The 22,506-nt window shown below is 39.3% G+C and overlaps 1 protein-coding gene across 2 annotated transcripts in view; it reads left to right on the top strand.

Moving 5' to 3' along the window:
* LOC126481452 (biogenesis of lysosome-related organelles complex 1 subunit 4) overlaps positions 1-22,506 on the top strand; it is a 57,963-nt gene that overhangs the window by 8,251 nt on the left and 27,206 nt on the right. For both annotated transcript variants that reach the window (XR_007587563.1, XM_050105224.1), the window contains exons 2-3: positions 1,865-1,936; positions 19,059-19,277. Coding sequence is in view for 1 of the 2 variants with exons in the window: in XM_050105224.1 (XP_049961181.1) it covers positions 1,865-1,936; positions 19,059-19,277 (291 nt within the window). In the remaining variant the exon portion in view is untranslated. The remainder of the gene's footprint in view (positions 1-1,864; positions 1,937-19,058; positions 19,278-22,506) is intronic.

Genomic DNA, 22,506 nt, shown 5'->3' with positions numbered 1-22,506 from the left:
CGTGAACAATTCTCCCAAAAGCTGCTTTTTTATTGTTCAACACAAACATTTAAAATATATATATCTTGTCTTGTAAATGCAAAAAACTATCAGGACAAGGAAGAGTTGTCTGCTTTAAGTTTAGGTAGTGGCTATGCACTGTTCATGGTGTTTACTTTGTCAAACATATTTATCATTATATTTTGTTGATTTACTTTTTGAAAATTATTGTGCAATGTAAGTGAGACTGAAACAGTACTAAAAGTTGTGGGAACCATATGAATGCAGTGAAAGCTAATACTGGGTGAAGAGTAAGTTGAACTGAATTCTTAAGCAGCATAGTAATGTTTTGACTAAATTTTATGTTTGCATTTTATCTGGACACTAAGATTTTTAAACATCTAGTTTCATTTAATCCAACCTTCAGTACAAAGTGCTACTGCCTGAAACCTACAAGCTATCATTGAATGGAGCTGCACGATATGATTCATTAAGGCTAAATGCTTATAACTGCATAAGGATATGTTCATCTCTTTTGCATTTTAACCAAGCACATTTATTTTCGTATAGTAGGTATGGTTATTATAATATTTGTGATAGATGAGATACCTGGTGATGCCCAGGTTTATGGTGCCCTATACTTCATACATATGTAACTTATTTTAGACTTGTAAAGATTTATTGTATACAATGTTTGAAGTTCTATGATTAGGGACATGGACAAAGAGCTTGTATGCTTCAGTAACCAGAGAGAGCCACGTAGAGCTGGCCATATGAAAATCAACTCTCACCAATGTCTACACCCACAACATGTAGTGTCTGGCCTTGTGTTTTGTTTATGGTACTGGCACAAAATAAAGTCATCTGCAATTGTACACATTCAAAGCAAAATGGTAAATTGTTAGGAATAAGTCGGATTTGGGGTATAAAAATTCATTCACATGCACCACCTCTCACCTATCATCCTTCTGTGATGTTACATTGGAGAAATGTAGGCTTAAGCCTCTGTGAGTGAAGGGCTCCGAGGAGCGAGATAATGTGTGACACTCTCAATCGTATTTACGTCATGCCCCGTTTTCAGTAGGAGTTTCCAAAAAGCGTGTTAAAGCCTCATGTTCTCAAGCTGTAACAAGTCTTGCCTCAGGATCTTCATTGGTTCCTTGAGATTGCATAGTCTTCAGTCTTTTAACCCTTCTAGTGTATTCAGAAAGATTTGACAATTTTGTAGGTATTTTTATTCTTAAACAGAATGTAATGAGCAGGTGCCCCGATCACAAAGGAAACTTAATAAATTTGTTTTTCCAAGCAACTTATGTAACTAAAACTCACTGAAAGAAGAAAAGCTATGTTGCTAAGTTTTTAATACACAAAACAAAATCAGTAACTCTGTATATACAAGCCAAGTAAACTCGTTGTTAATTTGTGTTTGTAAAGATAACATTGTGATGCTTAATTCCTTCAGTGATGTACACTTCCAAAAATACATCTGTCACCGAGTTAAAAAAACGAACAGCACCCTTGGTTCTTTTGTGTTCTAATAAACTAACTCCACCATCTATTGGTTCTTTGGTGTGCAAGGCCATGATGATTAAACATCCAAAATACTAAGCCTAGCAGAATTTGCATAAAGCTACAAACCGTAATGTTTTTTTTTCTCCCTTGCTTTGGTTTTGATCAAATAAAGCCTATTCATTGCTGCAAGCTATGCTCAAGTTACCTGTGAAAACCTCATGAAAAGTCGTCTAATAGTTTCAAGATTAATGTGCTCATACATGGCTGTTTTACAATTTTACTGTTTTACTATTAGTATAGATGTAGATTAATATCAAAATAAAATGTCACATAGCAAGTATTACCTGTTGATTATTTGTCTTTCTGATTTTAGATATCTCCAGTAATGGAAACAATAGAAGATATGTTAACTCGCCTGGAAGAGTTTGAAAGCCTGATGGATATGGCAAGTTAAAATTAATTGTTTTTTGCAAAATATCCATATGATTTCATGACAGTAATTTCATTTCTGTTACTATAGTACATGGACATTTTTAAAATAGATTGCTCTCTATGTACGAACTAATTTACAGAGTGGTAAAAAAATAATGACTACTTACAAGGAAAAAAAAAGTATTGTGTAAACCGTACCAGAAATCTTGAAACATAGTCTTTTTTTCCGTAGGTAGACAGGAAAAGTGTGAAATTAGTAGCACAGGGAGGAAGGTCACTCAAAACTCTGCACTAAGAGATGGCTGTGCAAGAAGTCCACAGACATGAAAATAAAAGTGCAGACGAGAGATGAACTCCTGTCAAGTAATGGAAAATTGCTGGGTCCAGGGCAAAAACTATTTCAGAATATTGTTTTAGTTATAAAACATTTAGAAACATAGAATGGTTAAGAAACAAACTAAGTAGGAAGATCAGGGAAAGATAATTAATAAACAATTAATGCAAATGAAGAAACACTGATGTTAGTTCCACCACAGTTCCACCTGTCCTGTTTTCCAGTCTGCCGTGCCTATGACATTTGACATCTGTGATGAAGGGTGGCTGCCAAATTCCACGATGTCTGGACACAGTTTCCCCATGTGTTGAAGACACTCACCAAAGCGCATGATAAGTCTTGCGGTTTCCAAAATGCTCATGCCGAGCCACAGGGCCATGACAATCTGCCCTCGGCCAAACTCAGACAGAACATGCACCTTAGCCATTCTACACATGGACAGAAGCTCACTAATACTTCATGCTGCTTGTTTCAGAAACTAACATTAGAGAAATTAGCTACATAAAAGATTGAAAATTTGTTTCAACACTCTTGTAAAGTATAGCTTCTCATATGGTGATTCAGCTTACCAAGAAGTAATGAGCTAACATATTAATCATATACAGCTGACGTTCCCCACCTTTATCTACGATAATGATGTAGGTTGAAGCAGTGAATAAAAATTTATACCAGCATCGGCATTTGAACCTCGGTCTCCTGCTTACTAGGCAGATGCAGCAGCTGTTAAACCACACTGGCACTTCGGCTGCCACAGCTGTCTTCCTGCTTAATACGAATTCCAACTATGCCTCAGCCCATTGCTATTCCCCTTTTAAACTTGCGTTAGTATTGCCGAAGGCTCTCCAATATTTTAATAGCACCTTAGCTGTGAGCAAAATGCAGTTCACCCTGCCTGTACCTCAGGCATAGGTGACATATTACTCATATATAAAAACAAAGATGAGGTGACTTACCGAACAAAAGCGCTGGCAGGTCGATAGACACACAAACAAACACAAACATACACACAAAATTCAAGCTTTCGCAACAAACTGTTGCCTCATCAGGAAAGAGGGAAGGAGAGGGGAAGACGAAAGGAAGTGGGTTTTAAGGGAGAGGGTAAGGAGTCATTCCAATCCCGGGAGCGGAAAGACTTACCTTAGGGGGAAAAAAGGACAGGTATACACTCGCACACACGCACATATTTAAATATGTCTGCTTGTGTCTGTATGTGTGAATGGATATGTGCTTGTGTGCGAGTGTATACCTGTCCTTTTTTCCCCCTAAGGTAAGTCTTTCCGCTCCCGGGATTGGAATGACTCCTTACCCTCTCCCTTAAAACCCACTTCCTTTCGTCTTCCCCTCTCCTTCCCTCTTTCCTGATGAGGCAACAGTTTGTTGCGAAAGCTTGAATTTTGTGTGTATGTTTGTGTTTGTTTGTGTGTCTATCGACCTGCCAGCGCTTTTGTTCGGTAAGTCACCTCATCTTTGTTTTTATATATAATTTTTCCCATGTGGAATGTTTCCTTCCATTATATTGATATCATTAATTTGAATCCAACAATTACGTTTGTTATTGTCACTGTTGCATTTCGAAATCTTTTCTGTCGTCTTATTTTCCTCTTTCTGTTTTTGCCAGTAGTTTCACTTTGTATTCACCTTCTCCTTTTTACCGTAATCTGCTATACTATTTTATCCCGCCTATATATATACTCAATAATACGTAACCCACTTCCAAACCAAATTTTTTTTGCCTGCAGCACTACCGCCGCTATAATATCCACCGTTTCTAGTTCACAAACAGCTCCTTTCACCTTTTAAACAACCATTTCGGCCAGTTCTAATAACTTTCTCTTTATTTCCATTTCCGTTTTTCCCACATCACTGATCATTTTTAGCCGCTTCCCACAGGTTTTAATGCCATTATTTCTTCGTCAGACAATTGTTAGCCTCATTTTCGTAATCTGCCACCACAATACCACTCCTTTTAATATACTACACGTAGTTTCTTCGAAATTTTCCCGAATTTCTCCGTCCTTTAACGTGTTTTGGCGGCAACACAACCACCTAACCTTATGCACATCGTTGTCTACCAACCCAAGTCCAACATAGCCCAGCTGTAACCAACACCTTTTCGCCTTTTTTCATTCCAGATCTCCAGTTTCTTTCCGGTTCACCTTTATCTCTCCCCATATATTTTTATTTTCATTTTCATTTCACCTCATGTTACACTTTCCACCTTCTAATACCATGTCACCCTCACAACACCCCCACAATGACCCCATTAAGTTTTATTTACATTCCCTCCGCAAACATGGTCTTTAAATATGTCTGCTTGTGTCTGTATGTGTGGATGGATATGTGCGTGTGTGCGAGTGTATACCTGTCCTTTTTTCCCCCTAAGGTAAGTCTTTCCGCTCCCGGGATTGGAATGACTCCTTACCCTCTCCCTTAAAACCCACTTCCTTTCGTCTTCCCCTCTGCTTCCCTCTTTCCTGATGAGGCAACAGTTTGTTGCGAAAGCTTGAATTTTGTGTGTATGTTTGTGTTTGTTTGTGTGTCTATCGACCTGCCAGCGCTTTTGTTCGGTAAGTCACCTCATCTTTGTTTTTATATATAATTTTTCCCATGTGGAATGTTTCCTTCCATTATATTGACATATTACTCATTTACAGTTGTTTCTGATAAATACTGAGTCATTATTGTAGATAAATGTGAGACTCAATATGCCTCAGGAACATCAACTGTATATGATTAATATATAATCTATGGCTAAGGTACAGGCAGCATTAACCCCATGTTGCCCATTGCTAAGTTGCTATTCCAATATTGGAGAGCCTTGGCAATATTGATGTGAATTTTGAAGGGGAATATAATGGGCTGAAATGTGAGTTGGGATTCATATCAGGAAGGGAGATGTACTAGGGTAATCCATGTAGCTGTGGTAGCTGAAGTACCATTGTGATGTGGATAGTAAGCAGGAGACATGGGTTCAAATCCCAGCGCTGCTACTGATTCTAATTCATTGCTAGGGTCTACAGCATTATCCTAGTTAACACATTGTAACATGGGCCAGAACTTCATTACTTGGTTGATAACTCAGGCTTTTGTAGACAGCACCCAACATTTATTTTCATATAAAACAAGCTACTGGCACATGAAATAGGTGTGGCATCATAAACCTGGAAGATGGTAAGTTCATCATGGGCTAAGACAGGTAAGTCCTGAGAAAAAGCCCTATTGCAGTCCAAGTCCAAGCAAGATTCCAGTGGCAGTGGATACAGGTAAAGTCAGAAGAGCAAAACAGATGCAAACTGAAGAATTGTACAGTTCATTGTGAAGGGCACACTGGCGTCAGTGTAAGATGCAGGCATATGTATAGAACCCAGTACTCCGATATGTAAACAATACAGGCTGCAGCTGGCGTGTCATTGGGTCTGGCGGCCAGCTTACAGGGCACCTGGCCATAGTTTTCATACCAAGTGGCTTGCAGCACCTCTACCAGATGTCCTAGTAGTTAGATATATTTTCCATATTGGTATCTAGTAGGTTGACTAAACAAACCATCCCAAGTGATCATTTCAGTATTTAGCAGATGAAAATGTTCTACTAGCACATGTACTTTAACTTAATGTATTTTGTTACAATGTTATTGCTATTTTATGTTTAGCGACTTTGTCTTCAACTAAAGTAGGTCGTGGTTTGATCCAAACAACTAACAACATTCTGAATAAAGGTCATAGGCTGAGGCAGCTCAGGACTTTGATAAAAGACTCCACCTCCCTCATCTAAATATTGAAGCTGTGAGATGACAGACAGGACATGGCTAGACATGCACTGGTTTGAGGGGTGCCACTATGTGGAGCAAGTCCCAACACAGGCGAGCATAATCTGTGAGGAGGCAGGTTGTGGAGCTGTCTGCATGAGCGGCAGATGATGCTTGACCCTCCGCTATTGGTGAAGTATATGCACCATGAAGTAAAGCCAGCAGTCACATGGGCAGCAGGTGGTCTGTGAGGGTACAGTGAGTGTGTCTCCATGCTAGTGGCTGTTACGGATATGAATATGGCATCAAGGTGCTGCCATGGCAGATATTCGGAGATATCATGCGAGCTAACATCCCAGAGATGTTCAGACTCACATGCGGTTCTTCTTTGTCGAAATGTCTTGTCTCTAACTCGTGTAGGGGTTGAACCGCACGTGTCACATTACACGCCCTAAATTAGACACTTGTGACCCTTTGGTTAAGTCACCTGGCTGATAGCAAGTTTGCGAAATTGTATGAAACATACAAAGTTAATATAACATATAATAACACTAATAATAATATCGGTAGCTAAATTAACGACGCATAAAGGATGTAGGCCACACAGTTGTGATTTGGTTAGAATAAAGTTTATTCAGAAAGCAAACTAATAACGTATTTAGAGTTACTGTTACACTTGAGCGCATTTCCATTTTACACAGTTCACTCATTCACAATCTCATCGCGAAATACAAGTCCAATACTCCACCTTGTTATCTACACGAAGAGTTAGAGTTCACACCAGGCATGTGGCTGTTCACCGCTCAGAGGCTGAGCCCCGCGATACCATACAACATGAAATTTTCTAAGTCATTTCACTTCCTAGCTACCTAAAGACTGACCGTCCACCATCCACTGTAGCCGAGTAACCCGCCAAAATTCTGTGTGGCTCAGCATTCCGTCACCATCGTTTTGTGGGAACAAATCTGTTGAAATTTGAATTGGGTGTAGATACTATCCAGAATCTACACTGAACACTCCCCCGGTGGAATTGATACAGACAGGTCTAAACTATACAGTAAACAATTGATTTACAGCATTTGCAAGATGCTCATAAATTCTTCAATTATTCTGACACGTTATTCAAGTCCCACTGGAGACATGCATCTCATGACAGATTTACAATCGACTTCATCGACAAATTAATATTTTCTTTTAATTTAAATAACTCCCTTAGACTCAAAACTAACAACAAATATGAACAAATCTCATCCCTTGTTTAATTCCCTGCAGTGAAGCTGCGTACTCAGATTGTTACTCCATACAACAAGAAATTATTCCCCTAAAATATTCTCAAATAAGTAGATAAACATACATCTGTCTTCCTAGGCAAGCATTATTAATTTTCATTTTCCAAATTTCTCCAACCTCCATGCACCAAAATTCGCGTGACCATAACTTATAATTTGGAAATTACAACAAACATAAAACCATCAAAAAACTTAAGCCTAACATATATATACACATAAATAAATCCCTAATATACCCCCAAAAACCTAATTTATACACATACTGTGCACTGATTTTTGACTTGATACCATTCACCAAATAATGGAGTTCTCCGATCTCCTTGCACCCAGATGTGCGCCTAAACTATCTCTCTGTAATTGCATAGACCTCGTGCCAAAAAATATTCTTATGCTATGAAATAACAAATCAGCTACAATAAATCCTGAAATAAAACATTGCAAATTACCCCTCCAAATAATCTTATAATCTAATCACAGATACACTTATTTCTTAACCTACTTTCCCCTTCTCAATTTTGTCACATTTCTTAATCCTAGAAATTTTCCTGAAACAGAGCACTTGAGTCGGTAGGCATTAGGGAGCTGACATTCTACCACCACAGATGCCCCATAGTACAGCTCAAACAACTTTTTTATTTCTACATCCACTTTGCTGGACTTTTATTTCCCATGTACTAGGTCTTTGTCTCCTATTTTGTGTTTAATTGGTTTGTGCTGATATGGGATTTTACCGCCTGCTCCCTCTCATTGGCCAACTCAGCTTGGCACTGCGGGAACTCCACAGTTTCTGCCAATACAAATTTTGGTTTGACTCCCGTCATCACCTCCGAGGGCGAATATCCAGTTGCATTACTTTTCACGCTGTTTAGAATGTCCTCAAATGAATGTACGTATTCCACCCCTCAATTTCATAATCATCCCAAAATAATTCATTAAATGCTTCTTTTGCCCAAATTTCATTTTTTCTCCCTTCTAGACCTCTTGCTATCTTAAACTTCCCCCGAGTCCACAAATGAGACAATAACGATCGTAATCTTCTACCGTACCATCGCCAATCAGTTACAGTAAAATCACATTTCTCAACAGCTGATGAGACTAATGCTACGTCATCCATACTAACCTCCTTAACAAATTTCACTGTCACAATATCATCTGAAACATTCTGTCCAAATATCACTTTCTATATTAGAATCAAACTCTGTGTATTCTCCCTTAAAATTATCAACATTAGTAGCTACAACATAATTATCATGAAATGAAGCATTACTTTTTACTTCATTAAAAACACCTTCACAAACAGCACTTTCAACAGCCGCTGATACATCATACAACTTGCTACATGAAACCTCATTTATCTCCAACAACAAATCACCAATACAAGAACTGTACATAGTTTCACCATCCTCTGCCATTACATCACATAAATTGTAGCTACGGCTTCGTGCAATTTCAGGATCAACAGTACCATTAAATTCCACTGCATTTTGACTTAAACCTGAGCATTATACCTTTTCCTTTCCTACATGCTCCTGCAGCACATTAATTTCAGGTCGCACATCAAATTCAGATCCACATTCACTCTCAAACAAACATTCAAGATCCACAGTTCCATCCAGAATTTAGGGTTCACCTCCACTAGTAGAAAGATGCGCACAGATTTCTTCCTCTGAAGTATCAATTCCAGCAGCTTCAATTTTGGTAACTTCAGCACACAAAACATCATTACTACCTTCCTTCAAAACTAATTCACCAATATCCACCAGCACACACACAAATTCATCAACAGCTGATGAGACTAATGCTACGTCATCCATACTAACCTCCTTAACAAATTTCACTGTCACAATATCATCTGAAACATCATCACCTTCATCACTATAACCGTTACCGCTGGTTAGTACCTCTTTAGGATTTTCTATACCATCTCACTCCACCAAATTCAGCTCCACCTTAGCCTCCTTTTGACGCATAGAATCTTTCATTGTATTAACATTCACACTCTTTCACCTCACATTCGTAAAACAGATCATTTAGCCCTAAATTGTCACCATTGCCTTTATCGTTATCTTTCATTATCTTAGGATTACCTTTTATGTATGATCTGATTTGAAAATTTACCTATTTGATTCTCATCTCTTACTAATTTCTTTTCAAATTTCTGATGCCTTTCTGCCGTTTTATTGACACCTATCACATTTCCAGGTATTCGCATCCAGTTCATTGCTGGTTTGTTTTGCCATCACCAGACCTGAGATGCAGCAAAACTTAGTTTTCCGATCTCCCATCACGCTGGTTCATTTCACCAGGTGCCAGTCCTTCAAATCTACGTTCTTGGTGTCGGTCCCTGTCATGAAAGTATCCGTTCCCATTAATGCTTTGAAATTTATCATTGGATGTGTTCCTGTTACCGTTTCCCTTTTCAAAACTGCTGTTTGCGTTCCATTGATAACTTCCTGGATGTCTTTCATAGTAGTTACTCGGACTGTAGTTATGGTTTTCACTCTGAAAACCATTTGTCTGCTTATGTTGTGGTTTAATTTTCAATGCCCGTTCTAATTTTTGTACAAAGTCCAAAAATTTGTCGGTTGGATTGCTAGGACTGTGCAATAGATCCCACTGCAAATTTTCTGGTAACCACCTTTTCAACGTCGTAATTTCAGTAAGCACTCCCAATGGATATTTCACATGCATTAATCTCACATGTTCACGTTTACAAAATTGTCACAACAACTCGTTCCCATATTTAAATGTTGGCCCGTTCAGAAACTCATTTTTGACTCACATTTGTTTTGCTTCACTCCAGAAGCTGTTCACAAAACTGCTTTCAAATATTTCATAGGTAATGAAAGAATCACTGTGTATATTTGCCCACGATTGTGGTTCACCTTCCAAATGTATTTTCATGAATTTTATATTCGCCTTGTCAGACATTCCCTTTATAAAACCATCCCTGCATGCTGTTAGAAAATTTACTGTGTGATATTTCCCGCCGTCTCCAAAACATTTGACAGTTCCCGAGTTCATCCACAGAACACTGATCACTGTAGGGATTTGATGTGCAGCTAAAGAATTCAGTTCACTTTTTATTTCATTGATTTGCTTTTTAACTTCACAATTTTCAATTTTAATGCCAGATGCTATTTGTCCCTTTATTTATCTACTTCTTTCTCCCCTTTACCTATTCAAGTATCCCAAGTTCATCAGAAAGTTTGCCCATTTCATCCCAAATGGTTTTTAATTTTCTGTCTATCAGTTCCTCGATTACATCAGCAATTTTACCTGCTTTGTCTTTCACAACCAAAGATATTTTGGATTGAACCGAATCAATTTTTAAATTTATGTCACCCATATTGGCTTTAACAGATTCAATTTTGGATTCCAATTCTCTCATCATTTGCATTAATTGCGACATCATGTCTCTCCCAAATTCATGTCCCTTGCCTGATTTCAGACTATTTGTCCTACTAAACTCATCGCCGGTAATGCTCTCCCGCTCTGACTTCGGGCTAAGCGGCTCACTAGTATTTTCGACCCACACAAACTGGCCGACTCCTTAATATTAGCGACGTCTATTATTGGCTATTGAACTACAGAATCATACATAATCTCGGTATCAGCGCAGGTACTTAGCTTTGTCGTGCTGGATCCTTCTGCCATGGTATAGCTCCCAATGTTGCAGTTGAAGCCGACACTGAAGATCTCGTAGCCTCTGCTGTGGTACTGCAACCGCCGCTGCATGACGAATCGCCGTTGAAGATGCCACTGCTAACTGGAACCACGTGCTTTCAATATCACCTGTTCCTCTGCGTTACTTTTTTATCACTCCTAACCACTGCAAAAACTCTGTGCACACAACTGTTGCAAAATTCTTGTTTCACAGCCCCCACACAAATTGCGTAAACTGCCACAGACTTGGGACCTACATCACAGATGTCGTTAACTGTGAGAATTACAATTGTAATTTGACAACTATGAAAGAAGCCTAATATTCAGTCTTGAACTGATCTCACATGTAACTTTTGTGAGAGGTCCTCGCTATCAATGTTCAGATAGTACTTGTGGAAACACTTTCCAGAATTCAAATCCAGTTCTAAAACTTTTCAAAGTTCATATTCCGCAACTAACACTTTCCAAAATCCAATCCTATTCCAACACTTTGCAAGATTCTTATCCCTCAGCTAACACCTTTCAAATTCCTATCCCGGGCCAGCTCCCAATTGCGAGCTAACATCCCAAAGATGTTCAGGCCCACATGCAGTTCCTCTTCGTCGAAATGTCTTGGCTCAGACTCGTCTAGGGGTTGAACCACACGTGTCGCATTACATGCCCTAAATTAGGCACTTGTGACCCTTTGGTTAAGTTGTCTGGTTGACGGCAAGTTTGCGAAATTGTACGAAACATACAAAGTTAATATAACATATAATAATATCGGTAGCTAAATTAATGACCCATAAAGGATGTAGGCCACACAGTTGTGATTTGGTTAGAATAAAGTTTATTCAGAAAGCAAACTAATTACAAAAGGGGTCATATTTAGAGTTACTGTTACACTTGAGCCCATTTCCATTTTACACAGTTCACTCATTCACAATCTCGTCGTGAAATACAAGTCCAATAGTCCACTTTGTTATCTACATGAAGAGTTAGAGTTCACACCAGGCACATGGCTGTTCACCGCTCAGAGACTGAGTCCCGTGATACCACACAACATGAAATTTTCTAAGTCGTTTCACTTCCTAACTATCTAAAGACTGACTGTCCACTTTTGCGTCTCCCCCGGCACTGTCCCTCTGCCCATCTCCGGCCGCATCTCCCATGTGCTAAACATCGTCACTCAACTGACTAGTGCATTTCCCTTCCGTGAAGCCATCTGTCTGATTGGCTACACCTTATTCTACATTATTTTACATTTTAAAATATTTAAATAATCAAAGCTTGACCACCTTCGCGTTCTAAATAAAGTAACAATAATATTCATTACATAATAAATGTTAAATTCTTTTTCTTAAAACCAATACAATTTCCTTCTTAACTTTGAATTTCATGGCCAGGAGCCTTGCAACAGTGTGCTTTCTGATAAATAAATAAAGAACAAAAGTAACTATTATGCACTAAACCTTACAACAAATATTCTATTATGTAATGATTCAGTAAGGTGTTGTGCTGTCATCGTTCATTGTCTTTTGTAGGGGGAAATGATGATCTGATGCTTAACTGAAAATACTGATAATTTAAATCTACTACATCTTTTAAACAAATAAAGTTATGGAGTTGATATTTATACAACATTTGTCATTTTAATGATGCATTTTTACATGAAATGACAATCGTTAAGATCGACCAAAGCATTCAGATTTTAGCATTCAGGTCTTTGTTAAAAAAACTTGTTAATTTCACTTTAATGATAAATCCTAAACTATTATAGATATGATCAATATTCAAGTTTTATTGGGATCACCATGAAAATTTAAGAAAGATGGTAGATTAAAATTACTGTGGCTTCATTTGCTGAATTACTGCAGAATTAACTAGTTTTCATAAATGTTTCCCTTTATGGCCTATCTTAGGTCCACCATATTTAACGCTGATACACCTCCCTGGGCACAAGTAGCTCCAATGGAGTTTCCCTATGATGTAGGTTCTCATCTGTCTCACTCGCACACTACACTGCTTAGGCCTAATCAGCCTGGCCTCATTCAGCACAATAGACGCTTGTGAATTTCCCCATCTCGTGCCGAATCTGTGCTCTTTGTGGCACATGGTCCTGGACAACAGGATTTGTTTCACAATTCCTGGAAGGCTATCTCTTTTGGCCATATACTTAAATGAGAGCGAAATACCCATTAACTCACAATCACCATTTCACAGCTGCCACATAAGCAAAAGCTGTACTAATAAAGACACAGAATAGGCATTGGTACCACATGAAAGAGAGAAACAAGACAAGGAAGCAGGGATAAATATTGACTCTGTAGATATAACAGTAAGTCTAGTTAAAAGATATTGATGATGGAAGGTATGAATGTGTGTGTTTTCTTAAAATATTAATAACTTCTAAACATCTTAAGCAGTTTCGAGATTGAAGTTTTCACTCTGCAACAGATTGTGTGCTGATATGAAACCTCCTGACAGATTAAAACTGTGTGTTGCATCAAGACTCAAACTCGGAACCTTTGCCTTTCGCCGGCAAGTGCTGTACCAACTGAGCTACCCAAGCATGATTCACGCCCCGTCCTTACAGCTTTACTTCTGCCAGCACCTTGTGTCCTACCGTCCAAATTTCACAGAAGCTCTCCTGCGAAACTTGCAGAACTAGCTCTCCTGGAAGAAAGACACACAATCTGCCATGAAGTTTCATATCAGTTCACACTCCATTACAGAGTGAAAACTTGATTCTGCAAACATCCCCCCAGGCCATGTCTCCACAATATCCTTTCTTCCAGGAGTGCTGGTTCAGCAAGTTTTGGACGAGAGCTTCTGTGAAGCTTGGAAGATAGGAGATGAGTTACTGATGGAAGTAAAGCTGTGACGACAGGGCACGAGTTGTGCTTGGGTAGCTCTGTTGGTAGAGAACTTGCCTGCGAAAGGCAGAGGCCCTGAGCTCCAGTCTCGCTCTGGCACACAGTTTTAATCTGCCAGGAAGTTTCATTTTAAGCAGTCTTCACAAACGAAGTGTCAACTAGTATCAGTTGAATAGCATTACCAGAAAACAGCTTCAGAATTTCTGTTGAAGTTGTACAGTCTGAGTTTTAGTCAAATGTTTACGAAGTTGTACAGTCTGAGTTTTAGTCAAATGTTTATTCCGAGGTTTAAAAATTACATTCTAGTGCAAAATAAATTGCAAAACAATAAGTTTAGCGGCAGTATTGTATAATAGACTATGATAACTATCTGTAGAGTTTTGGTTCTCCTTATGTTTAAAATAGATAATAGTAAATACTGCTTGACCATTTCACTGAATAAGATGCAAATAACCAAAAAATCAAGACCACAGCAAAAAGCTTAACATCACCACAGAAAGCCAGTGAAATTCTAACCTTAATTCATGTGTAATAATTTTAGTAGTGATAAATGTAATGTAATATTTATTCAGTATAAAATTGATATGCAATAGACAAAAGACATTATGCTAGATCGAGTGATATTAAGACAATTGAACTGTCACTTATTAATAGCTCAAAGAAATTGGCAGCCAAGTTTGAATCAAATAAAGTTTTGGATGTGTACTTTTTATACTAATGTGTACAGTTTCTGTAATTTTGTGGTTTCTGCAATGACAGATTAGGGCTATATAAGGACAGCAGCTTATTGGCCTGGGTCAGTTTGCTTCGCAAGATGAGTAAGTCAAGACACGCGGGACTTTAACTCTGAAATGCAACAGCATCAGATTTCTGAAATTTCTGCATTTATTCGTTGACCTTGAAAACTTACCAACAACCTATCTGTCAAACTATAACTCTGAGCAGCAATGTGGTGAGCCAAACTTAGTGCATTCTTGATGGAGCTCACAAATCAATCTCCTGTTGCACTTGAAGTATTTAACAATGGTTCAGTAAACATTTAAGTTGCTGAATTGTACCCAGCTTTCGTACAGGACTTTTACTCATTTTATCAACCTTAATGCTCAATTTTGTCAAGTTATAAGAAGTTAACAGAATAATAACAAGGTAAGGCGGTAAGTTTGTAGCTGTCTCCTATACGCAAATGAAGCCAATAAACTTCAGAAATCAGTCGCATGCTTAGTCAAGCCATTTTATGCAAATAATAAGGTGTTCCTCCACCCCCCTGCCCCCCCCCCCTCCCCCTCCCAGCCACTTGAGGCAAGTACAGGAGATTTCAGAAACCAATATATAAAAGTCACAAAGGTTTATCCATGAACCATTCAATCTTCTAAGTATAATCTCATAATAGTTTCTCCTTTACAAAACTTACTGTTAGTAAACTAGTCCTCTATTCGTATCTCTCAACAGGGTCTGTACAAAACAAATTATTGAGAGGAGGTTTAATAAGACTTGACTTCTGGGAACTGGAGCATAAAATAGTAACACTGATTACACCACGCTTAATGGTCTCCAGAAAGGTTGAGAACCGCTGCTCTAGACACATCTGTTCAGTTTCTATTAGTAACTAATAATGTTCTGTTAACCACAACCTACCTGTAGAAGTACCTTTCAATTTCCAACTTACTATTGTTGTATGAGAAGCTTATCATATTTAATAGGCTTCTTATGTTTTGACAAAGTCCAAGTACTCTTTGATTTTTGTTTTTGTGCTGCTAAAACTGCAGTTTTTCAGAAACATTTACCATAAAAAAGGCCAAATTAAAACACTGCACATCACAAAGATTGGACAGACAGGGTTCTGACTATGTTGAATTCCTCCGGAAAAAATTTGTGCGAATAACCTCTTACTGGAAACATTCAGGTGTGTGTGTGTGTGTGTGTGTGTGTGTGTGTGTGTGTGTGTGTGTGTGAATGAGTGAGTGAGAGAATGACACGTCAGTCACACCCATTTGTGACTGTCTCACCCCTGGAGCTCTACATTTAGTGTTTGACGGAACACTTCATCTAAAGCCTTTCGTATTTGCTCAAACTACAACACAGTCTTCCCATTTAATGTGAAGAGCATTTTCAGCTATGTCCTGATGTCACCTTGAACTTCAATTGTTACCAGCTTCCCCAGTAATCACTATATGGTCTTCTTTACCAGGATATTTCCCCACAGTGGCTAAATCATAGGTGACACCAATGAGCCCCGTTATTGGCTTACAAATACTAGTTGCTTGCTGTTCACAATGCAAGAAGTCCTACACTAGTTCTGTTATACACCGCTCATTACTATTCAGTAGCAGAAGAATTTCTCAGCCTTTTCAAGCCTCTGGTATCAACCTTAATTTGCAAACTTTTCAAACTGCCTAGTTACATTACTCTTTATATGAATTTTATTGTGTAAATCACAGTGAACTCATTTCAGCGTATTGCCATCGCCAGGTGTTCTTATGTGTAATGTTGATACTGCCGTATGCTGTCTTTGCTGGAATTTGTATGTGGATATTACGTGAATGTTCGTTTTAGATGTACTGTTATACCTCATTTTTAGATTAGTCAGTTTTCCTTCTTGACAACTTGGATTAGTCAGTTTTTGTGTGTTACTTTTCCTATGTCTGAACAAAAATTCAGACAATGGCAGCATTGATATTACACATAGGAGCACCTGATGACACCAGTATGCCAAAAAGAGCTCATTGTTATTCATGCAATAAAACTTGTATAAAGAGCAGTGTAACTGATGTACCACTATTGAAATCATGCCACTACAAGACATCTTTTGTGCTACGCCCCAAGGAACAAGAATTATCAGGCTGCCCCTGAACTCCTTGGGTTGTCCACACACTTCAGTGTACAATCTCTAGGCTACTGAAGATGTTGGAGATGGCATATTTGCTAGACCTGAATCTCGTAGAGGATAATTGGTACACACCCGAGAGCCACATGTAAAAAAGTTACTGGTACCACCACCACGAACTACTCAGGACCCGGAATTCGCATTGGGAAAAAGTAGAACCATACCTGAGAGTTTCTGAGCAGCAGCACAAATGATGTCTCAGACCGATGAATGGAGTACATTGCTGTTTGTAGATGGCGTACTCATTATTGATCAGTTGGTTGGTGTAATGTGCTCTTGTTGGTCGTCCTTTATTTGTGCAGTATTGAGGGTTCTTACTGATCTGTGTAAATAAAGTTAACACATTCTGTGTATGTTTTTGTGGTCTTTTGATATGCAAATACCTATGAAAATAATGACTGCAGCACAAATGTATGATTGCCCTTTAGCAAATTTCAAGTAGTTTACATGTCAGATGCTTTCATACAGAGCTTATAATCATGATTTACTATATTTTATGGACTATAAGACACAATAGACTATAAGACATGTCTTAATTTTTAATCAGTTTTTTAATAACTTTTTACCATTTTTATTATTAGACTGCAAAGTCAGACTAAAAAGTTCTTAGTTTGTAAAACCAAACTGATCTTTAAATCCCCTAAAATCATCATCTGAACTGTCTTCTTCTTCTTCTTCCTCCACCTCCTCCTCCTCCTCCTCCTCCTCTTCGTTGTCCTCCTCATGTATAAGATGGTCTTCACTGCCATGGAGAGCATTACTTCTACCACATTTCGTTAAAGATTTAACAATAATGTCTTCTCTCACTCTAGACCACAATTGTTTTATCCACTGACACACTTGTTTGATTGTAGGTCATTTTAAAGCTCCCTTTGGCATGAATTCATTTTGGGTTTCATCCATCATCTATTTGTTCCATATCTCTCTCATAAGACATTTTAAATGGTTTATTTATCGAGACATCAAGAGGTTGCACTCGTGAAGTAAGTCCTCCAGGAATAACAGCAAGCTCTGTATTTCCCTGTCTCAATTTCTCTTTCACAGAATTTTTCAAATGACTACTAAACTGATCTGGCACAAGAAGAAAGGTTTTCTTCAATAAAGCACCTTTCCTTCTCTTCAAACCTTTGTTAATCCATAGTTTCATACCAGTCTCATCCTTCTAACCCTTGTCATGTATGTGAACAACATCATTTGGTGGTATTTCAGAAGGTTTTGTGCTCGGATTAAGTTTAGTACTGTCAGTACAACGTGAAATGACAACAGTGTAGCGCATTTTTTCATGTCCACTTGTTTTTATAGTTACAGTTTTAGCACCTTCCATGGCAGTGGTTCTGTTACCTGGCACATCAAATGATGTCAGAGGAGTTTTGTCCATACTAGCTATTTGGCTTAGTTCCATTCTCATTTCCTTTCAATGTTGAATAAAAAAGTGATGGAAAGATAATATTTTCTCTGATATCTTTTGGTTTTGGTTCGCATGCTAAGTCCATGATGTTTCATAAACCTGTAGCACCAACCAACTCCATCGTTCAAGTCTGTTAAGTTCCACTGTAGCACTAGCTTGTAGTGTGTATTTGAATCATTTTTGTATTAATTCCAGTGCCATTTTGATGGTGTCCTTGAATTCATTACAATACATCGTCTTCTAGTTTTGGCCGTTTTGCATTCAGTCCTCTATTTGCACACCTAGTCTTCGTCATTTTTTTCAGTTCTTCTTTACTAGCCCGCCAAACACAAATGGTTTCCTCTGTTGGTGGAGGGCCAAAATTCCTCTCAGCTGCTCTGTTTCTGTGTCCTTATGCATAAGCTATTACTTTCATTTGAATACCTTTTTTTTCCATTACAAAGCTAGCTACAAAGAAAAATATTTTACTGTTACCGATAACAAATCACTTTCAGTTCAAGTCCACTGGCAGTGTAGACTGCAATGATACCTCATGTGCAAGACAGTGTTGTGGGTCTTTGATGGCAGGACAGGAGGAAGACAGCATTAGCTAGCTTGTGAACCCCCACAACTCATGTTCATCACATCGGTGCACTGCTGCTGCCAGTTGAATCCAGTGTTGCCAGATAGAGAGAGATTTCCCGCAGCATTGAATATATGGCCATTTTTAAGACTGGTGGGAATTTTCATTCAAACACTGGACATTTTTGTATTAATTATTTAATAACATCTGAAAATTACAGGCAGTTTTTTAAAGGAAAAATTGCATCTTTTACTCTGTAAAATACAGTAATTGGTAAGGAATAACAGTAGTACTTGGAAAATAAATGCCAATTTTTGTGTCCGTGTGTTATTCTTTCCATTTTGTTTGTTTTCTTGAATTTATCAAGGTTTTTTTTTTTTTACTATGCACAGGTGCGAACAGATGTTACTCAGTCAGCTGTTGCCACAGTGCCAGATATTGTGGCCTGTAAGTCAGAACTGCGGACACTTTGTGATCGTATAGATTGCCTTGAGGCACTGGTGACACGTGTGCGACGTGATTTGGACACTGTCGAGTCTCAGCTTGACACTGCGGAAGCAACTGTTGGTGGTGAAGGTGTCATAAGGAACATGCTCAAGCCACTTTTTTTTGTAAGTCTTGAAGTCTAGTATTCTGTGTCTTGTTAGTAGAGGAATTCTGAATAGACTCTTAATTCCATATTGTTATTTGAACCATACTTCATACACAAAAATGAGTTTACATTGCAGTTTAGACTGAGGGTGAAAACCGGCTACAGTTTTTAAATATACAAAAATTCTCATGTTATTCTGAGAAAATTTGTGAAGGAACACTAAAGATATCAGAAGGTTGTGTTAGTTTTTTAACTTAAGGAATCAATGTGTGCCTTGCAATTCAAGAAGAATAAAACTATAATGTTCATCAAGCTGTGACATGGTCGTAAATAAAACAGTGACCTGAATATAGAATAAGTTTCCTTTACTTTATATCTGGTGTCACAAATTTTTTTTCATCAGACTACCAGTTTCAGTTTGTAATGACCATCTTCAGATCTGTTTTATGAAAACATGTCCTGTTGTACTGATTTTGATACATTTGACAATGCCACTATGGCTGCTGTACATTAGGATATTTTTTTGTAAAACAGGTCTGAAGATGGTGATTATAGACCGAAACTGGAAGTCTGATCACAAAAAAATTGTGACCATAGATATAAACTAAAGGAAATTTATTATAATATTTATTTTCTTTGAGAGAATGATTCTATACAAAAATGATCATCTCACCACTTTGCAGCTTCTCTTCCACAGACCATTATGGAAATGCATCAACCCTTTCATTTCACTCTTAGTTTGGAACATACTGGCACAGAATGCATCTACAATGAGACCAAACCTAACCTTCAGTTGAAGCTAAATATTTTGAGTATTCTATCCTGAGAGATACTCAAGAGTATCTTATTTATTTTCTTACGCTTTAACATGAGTGTTCTTCGAACAGCCACCCGAGTTCTACGCACATTGCCATGTGAGGCCAATACCACCTGAACTGTGACATGACCTGCCTCATCATGCTCTGCCTTATGTCAAGCTGCATTTCCTGCCTGTCTCATGCACTGACAGTCCCACACTTCCCACATTTCACCCGCCATGCCACACTCACATTGTGATGTGCCTTACAATCAAACCACTGATAGCAAACATACCTTCTGCCACTATCTGAAACTATCATTGTTCCACGCAGATTCTCCCACAATGTGGTTTGCCCTCAATAAGTGTTTGATGCCAGCCAGTGGCATTACTGAGAACAACGAGAAGTTCGCCGCTCTTCTTAACTACCTCGGAAACAGTGTGGACCTTATTAGTGACTTCCTGCTTTTGGACGTTCCAGCTTCTCACAAATATTGAACTGCAAAGACACTACTGCTACAATGACTAACACGCATGCTTGAGCAGTCATCAATCAGATACTGTGGCCAACAGCACCCTGTCTACACTCTGGTGCCACCTGCGAGTTCTAATTGGCCCAACGCTCCTGCCTGATCGCACACTATGGACACTTTGGCTCCTAAAACTGCCAGAGAACATCCAAACAGTGAAGCTAGCTCATGAAGAGGCACTGCTGGAGGTTAAACTTTGACTGCCTGATAGAATGCATGCACTATCACAACACTGCATTCTAATCAGCAACCAACATCAGTATACTGCAGACGACACCCAGTACACCTGCATCAAAACTGATTTTTCATGATCCAGGCCGAACTACCCCAACATTCTGTGCAGCCGTAGAGTGCTCGACAACAGCCAGACCGACCAGAACCGGACCGTACTCCCCACCTCTATCACCCCGAGTGCCTTTCACAGCTCCGGTGGACAACTGTCACCTATTGTGACAGCCGAAGTTGTCACCTTCCCAGCTGGCCACTGCGCTAACTATGTGTATAAAGAAAAGTGCATCAACCAAGTGCATGGTTGCTTGCATACCCAACACCCAACAATGCTGCTGCTGGTTTCACACCAGGTTTGGGGAGGATGCACAGCAGTGCAGATAAACCTGTGCCTTCTCAAACTAATATGATGACGCACTGTAGATGCACCAGGCTGCTGTTTGTTAACAAGCTGCCTCTCCACACCACAAGTAAACAGCACCAATGCAGTGTTTCAGAGGGCTGATGGCCCCTGACTGTCCCTCCCTGACAGGTGCCTGTGCACGTATTTCCTCGTCGATACCAGGGCCAATGTGAGCACCCTACCACCTGTTCCAGTGCCTGCTACGCTGTTGTCATTGCCACTGCAACTGCGTGCAGCCAGTGACACTGTAATTGCAGTTGCTGGAACTGCACACACCACGCTCGCCCTCAGCACAGATATGCAAATACCTTGGACATTGCTGTTGGCAGAGACAGTTGAACCGGTCTTGGCAGCTAACTTCCTATGGCACTGCCAACTACTCCCTGATATAAATTGTGCCCTCGTATTACAATGGGATATCCTGCAGTGTGGTCAGCAATACGTGACCAACGGCACTGCAATGCCCTGGGTCACACTGCCATCGCTCCACACACCACTCGACCTGAAGTTACAAAGTGAAGCGGTTTTCAACCAGCAATGCTTAAAGTTAGCTGAGTGCTCATCATTACATCATGACAATGAGGTCATGTACCTCACTGATGACCAACTACAGAGACGAATCGTGAATGCCACTGCATCACGACATGCAGCTCAACAGCACCTCGACAACCTTCGTCATCTCGACACTGATTACTACCGTGGCGCTGCTACTATGGACACTTCTCAGGTCAATGAAGCATCGTAACTCCCCCTTGAGTGCACTTCCGGGACAATGCCATGTCACGCTAACAGCAACGGCAAATAACATCATGTCCCGCTCACTGGACTTGCTCCGTGCTCCCCCATTAGACCACATACAATCTGTGCCATGCAGGACGGTATAGTCCACCATGTTAAACAACACCAGGTCCCCCTGTCCATTGCCACTTCCCATCGTTTAGCTCCCCACAAACTTAAAGCGAATAAAGCTGCGGTGGAAAAACTTTTGTGAGCTGGCATAGTCAGGCCGTCAGACAGTGCTTGGGCTCCCCAATTATACTAGTTCCTAAAAAGAATGGCACTTGCTGCCTGTGCAGCGGCTACTGCTATCTGAACGCCCTTACAATCATTAACAGCTTGCACATTGAAAACTTGCACAATTTTTCCCATGTCTTGGCATCTTCGATTGCAAAACAGCATACCTGCAAATTCCAATGGCAGATGAAGATGTATCAAAAACTTTGATAATTGTGCCATTCGGTCTCTTTGAGTTCCTCTATCTGTTGTACAGAGTAAAAAACATGGCACAGAC

The sequence above is a fragment of the Schistocerca serialis genome, chromosome 5 (genome assembly GCF_023864345.2).
Source record: "Schistocerca serialis cubense isolate TAMUIC-IGC-003099 chromosome 5, iqSchSeri2.2, whole genome shotgun sequence".
NCBI lineage: Eukaryota > Metazoa > Arthropoda > Insecta > Orthoptera > Acrididae > Schistocerca > Schistocerca serialis.
Note: the sequence above shows the minus strand (reverse complement) of the source record. Positions and strands in the feature narration are given on the sequence as shown.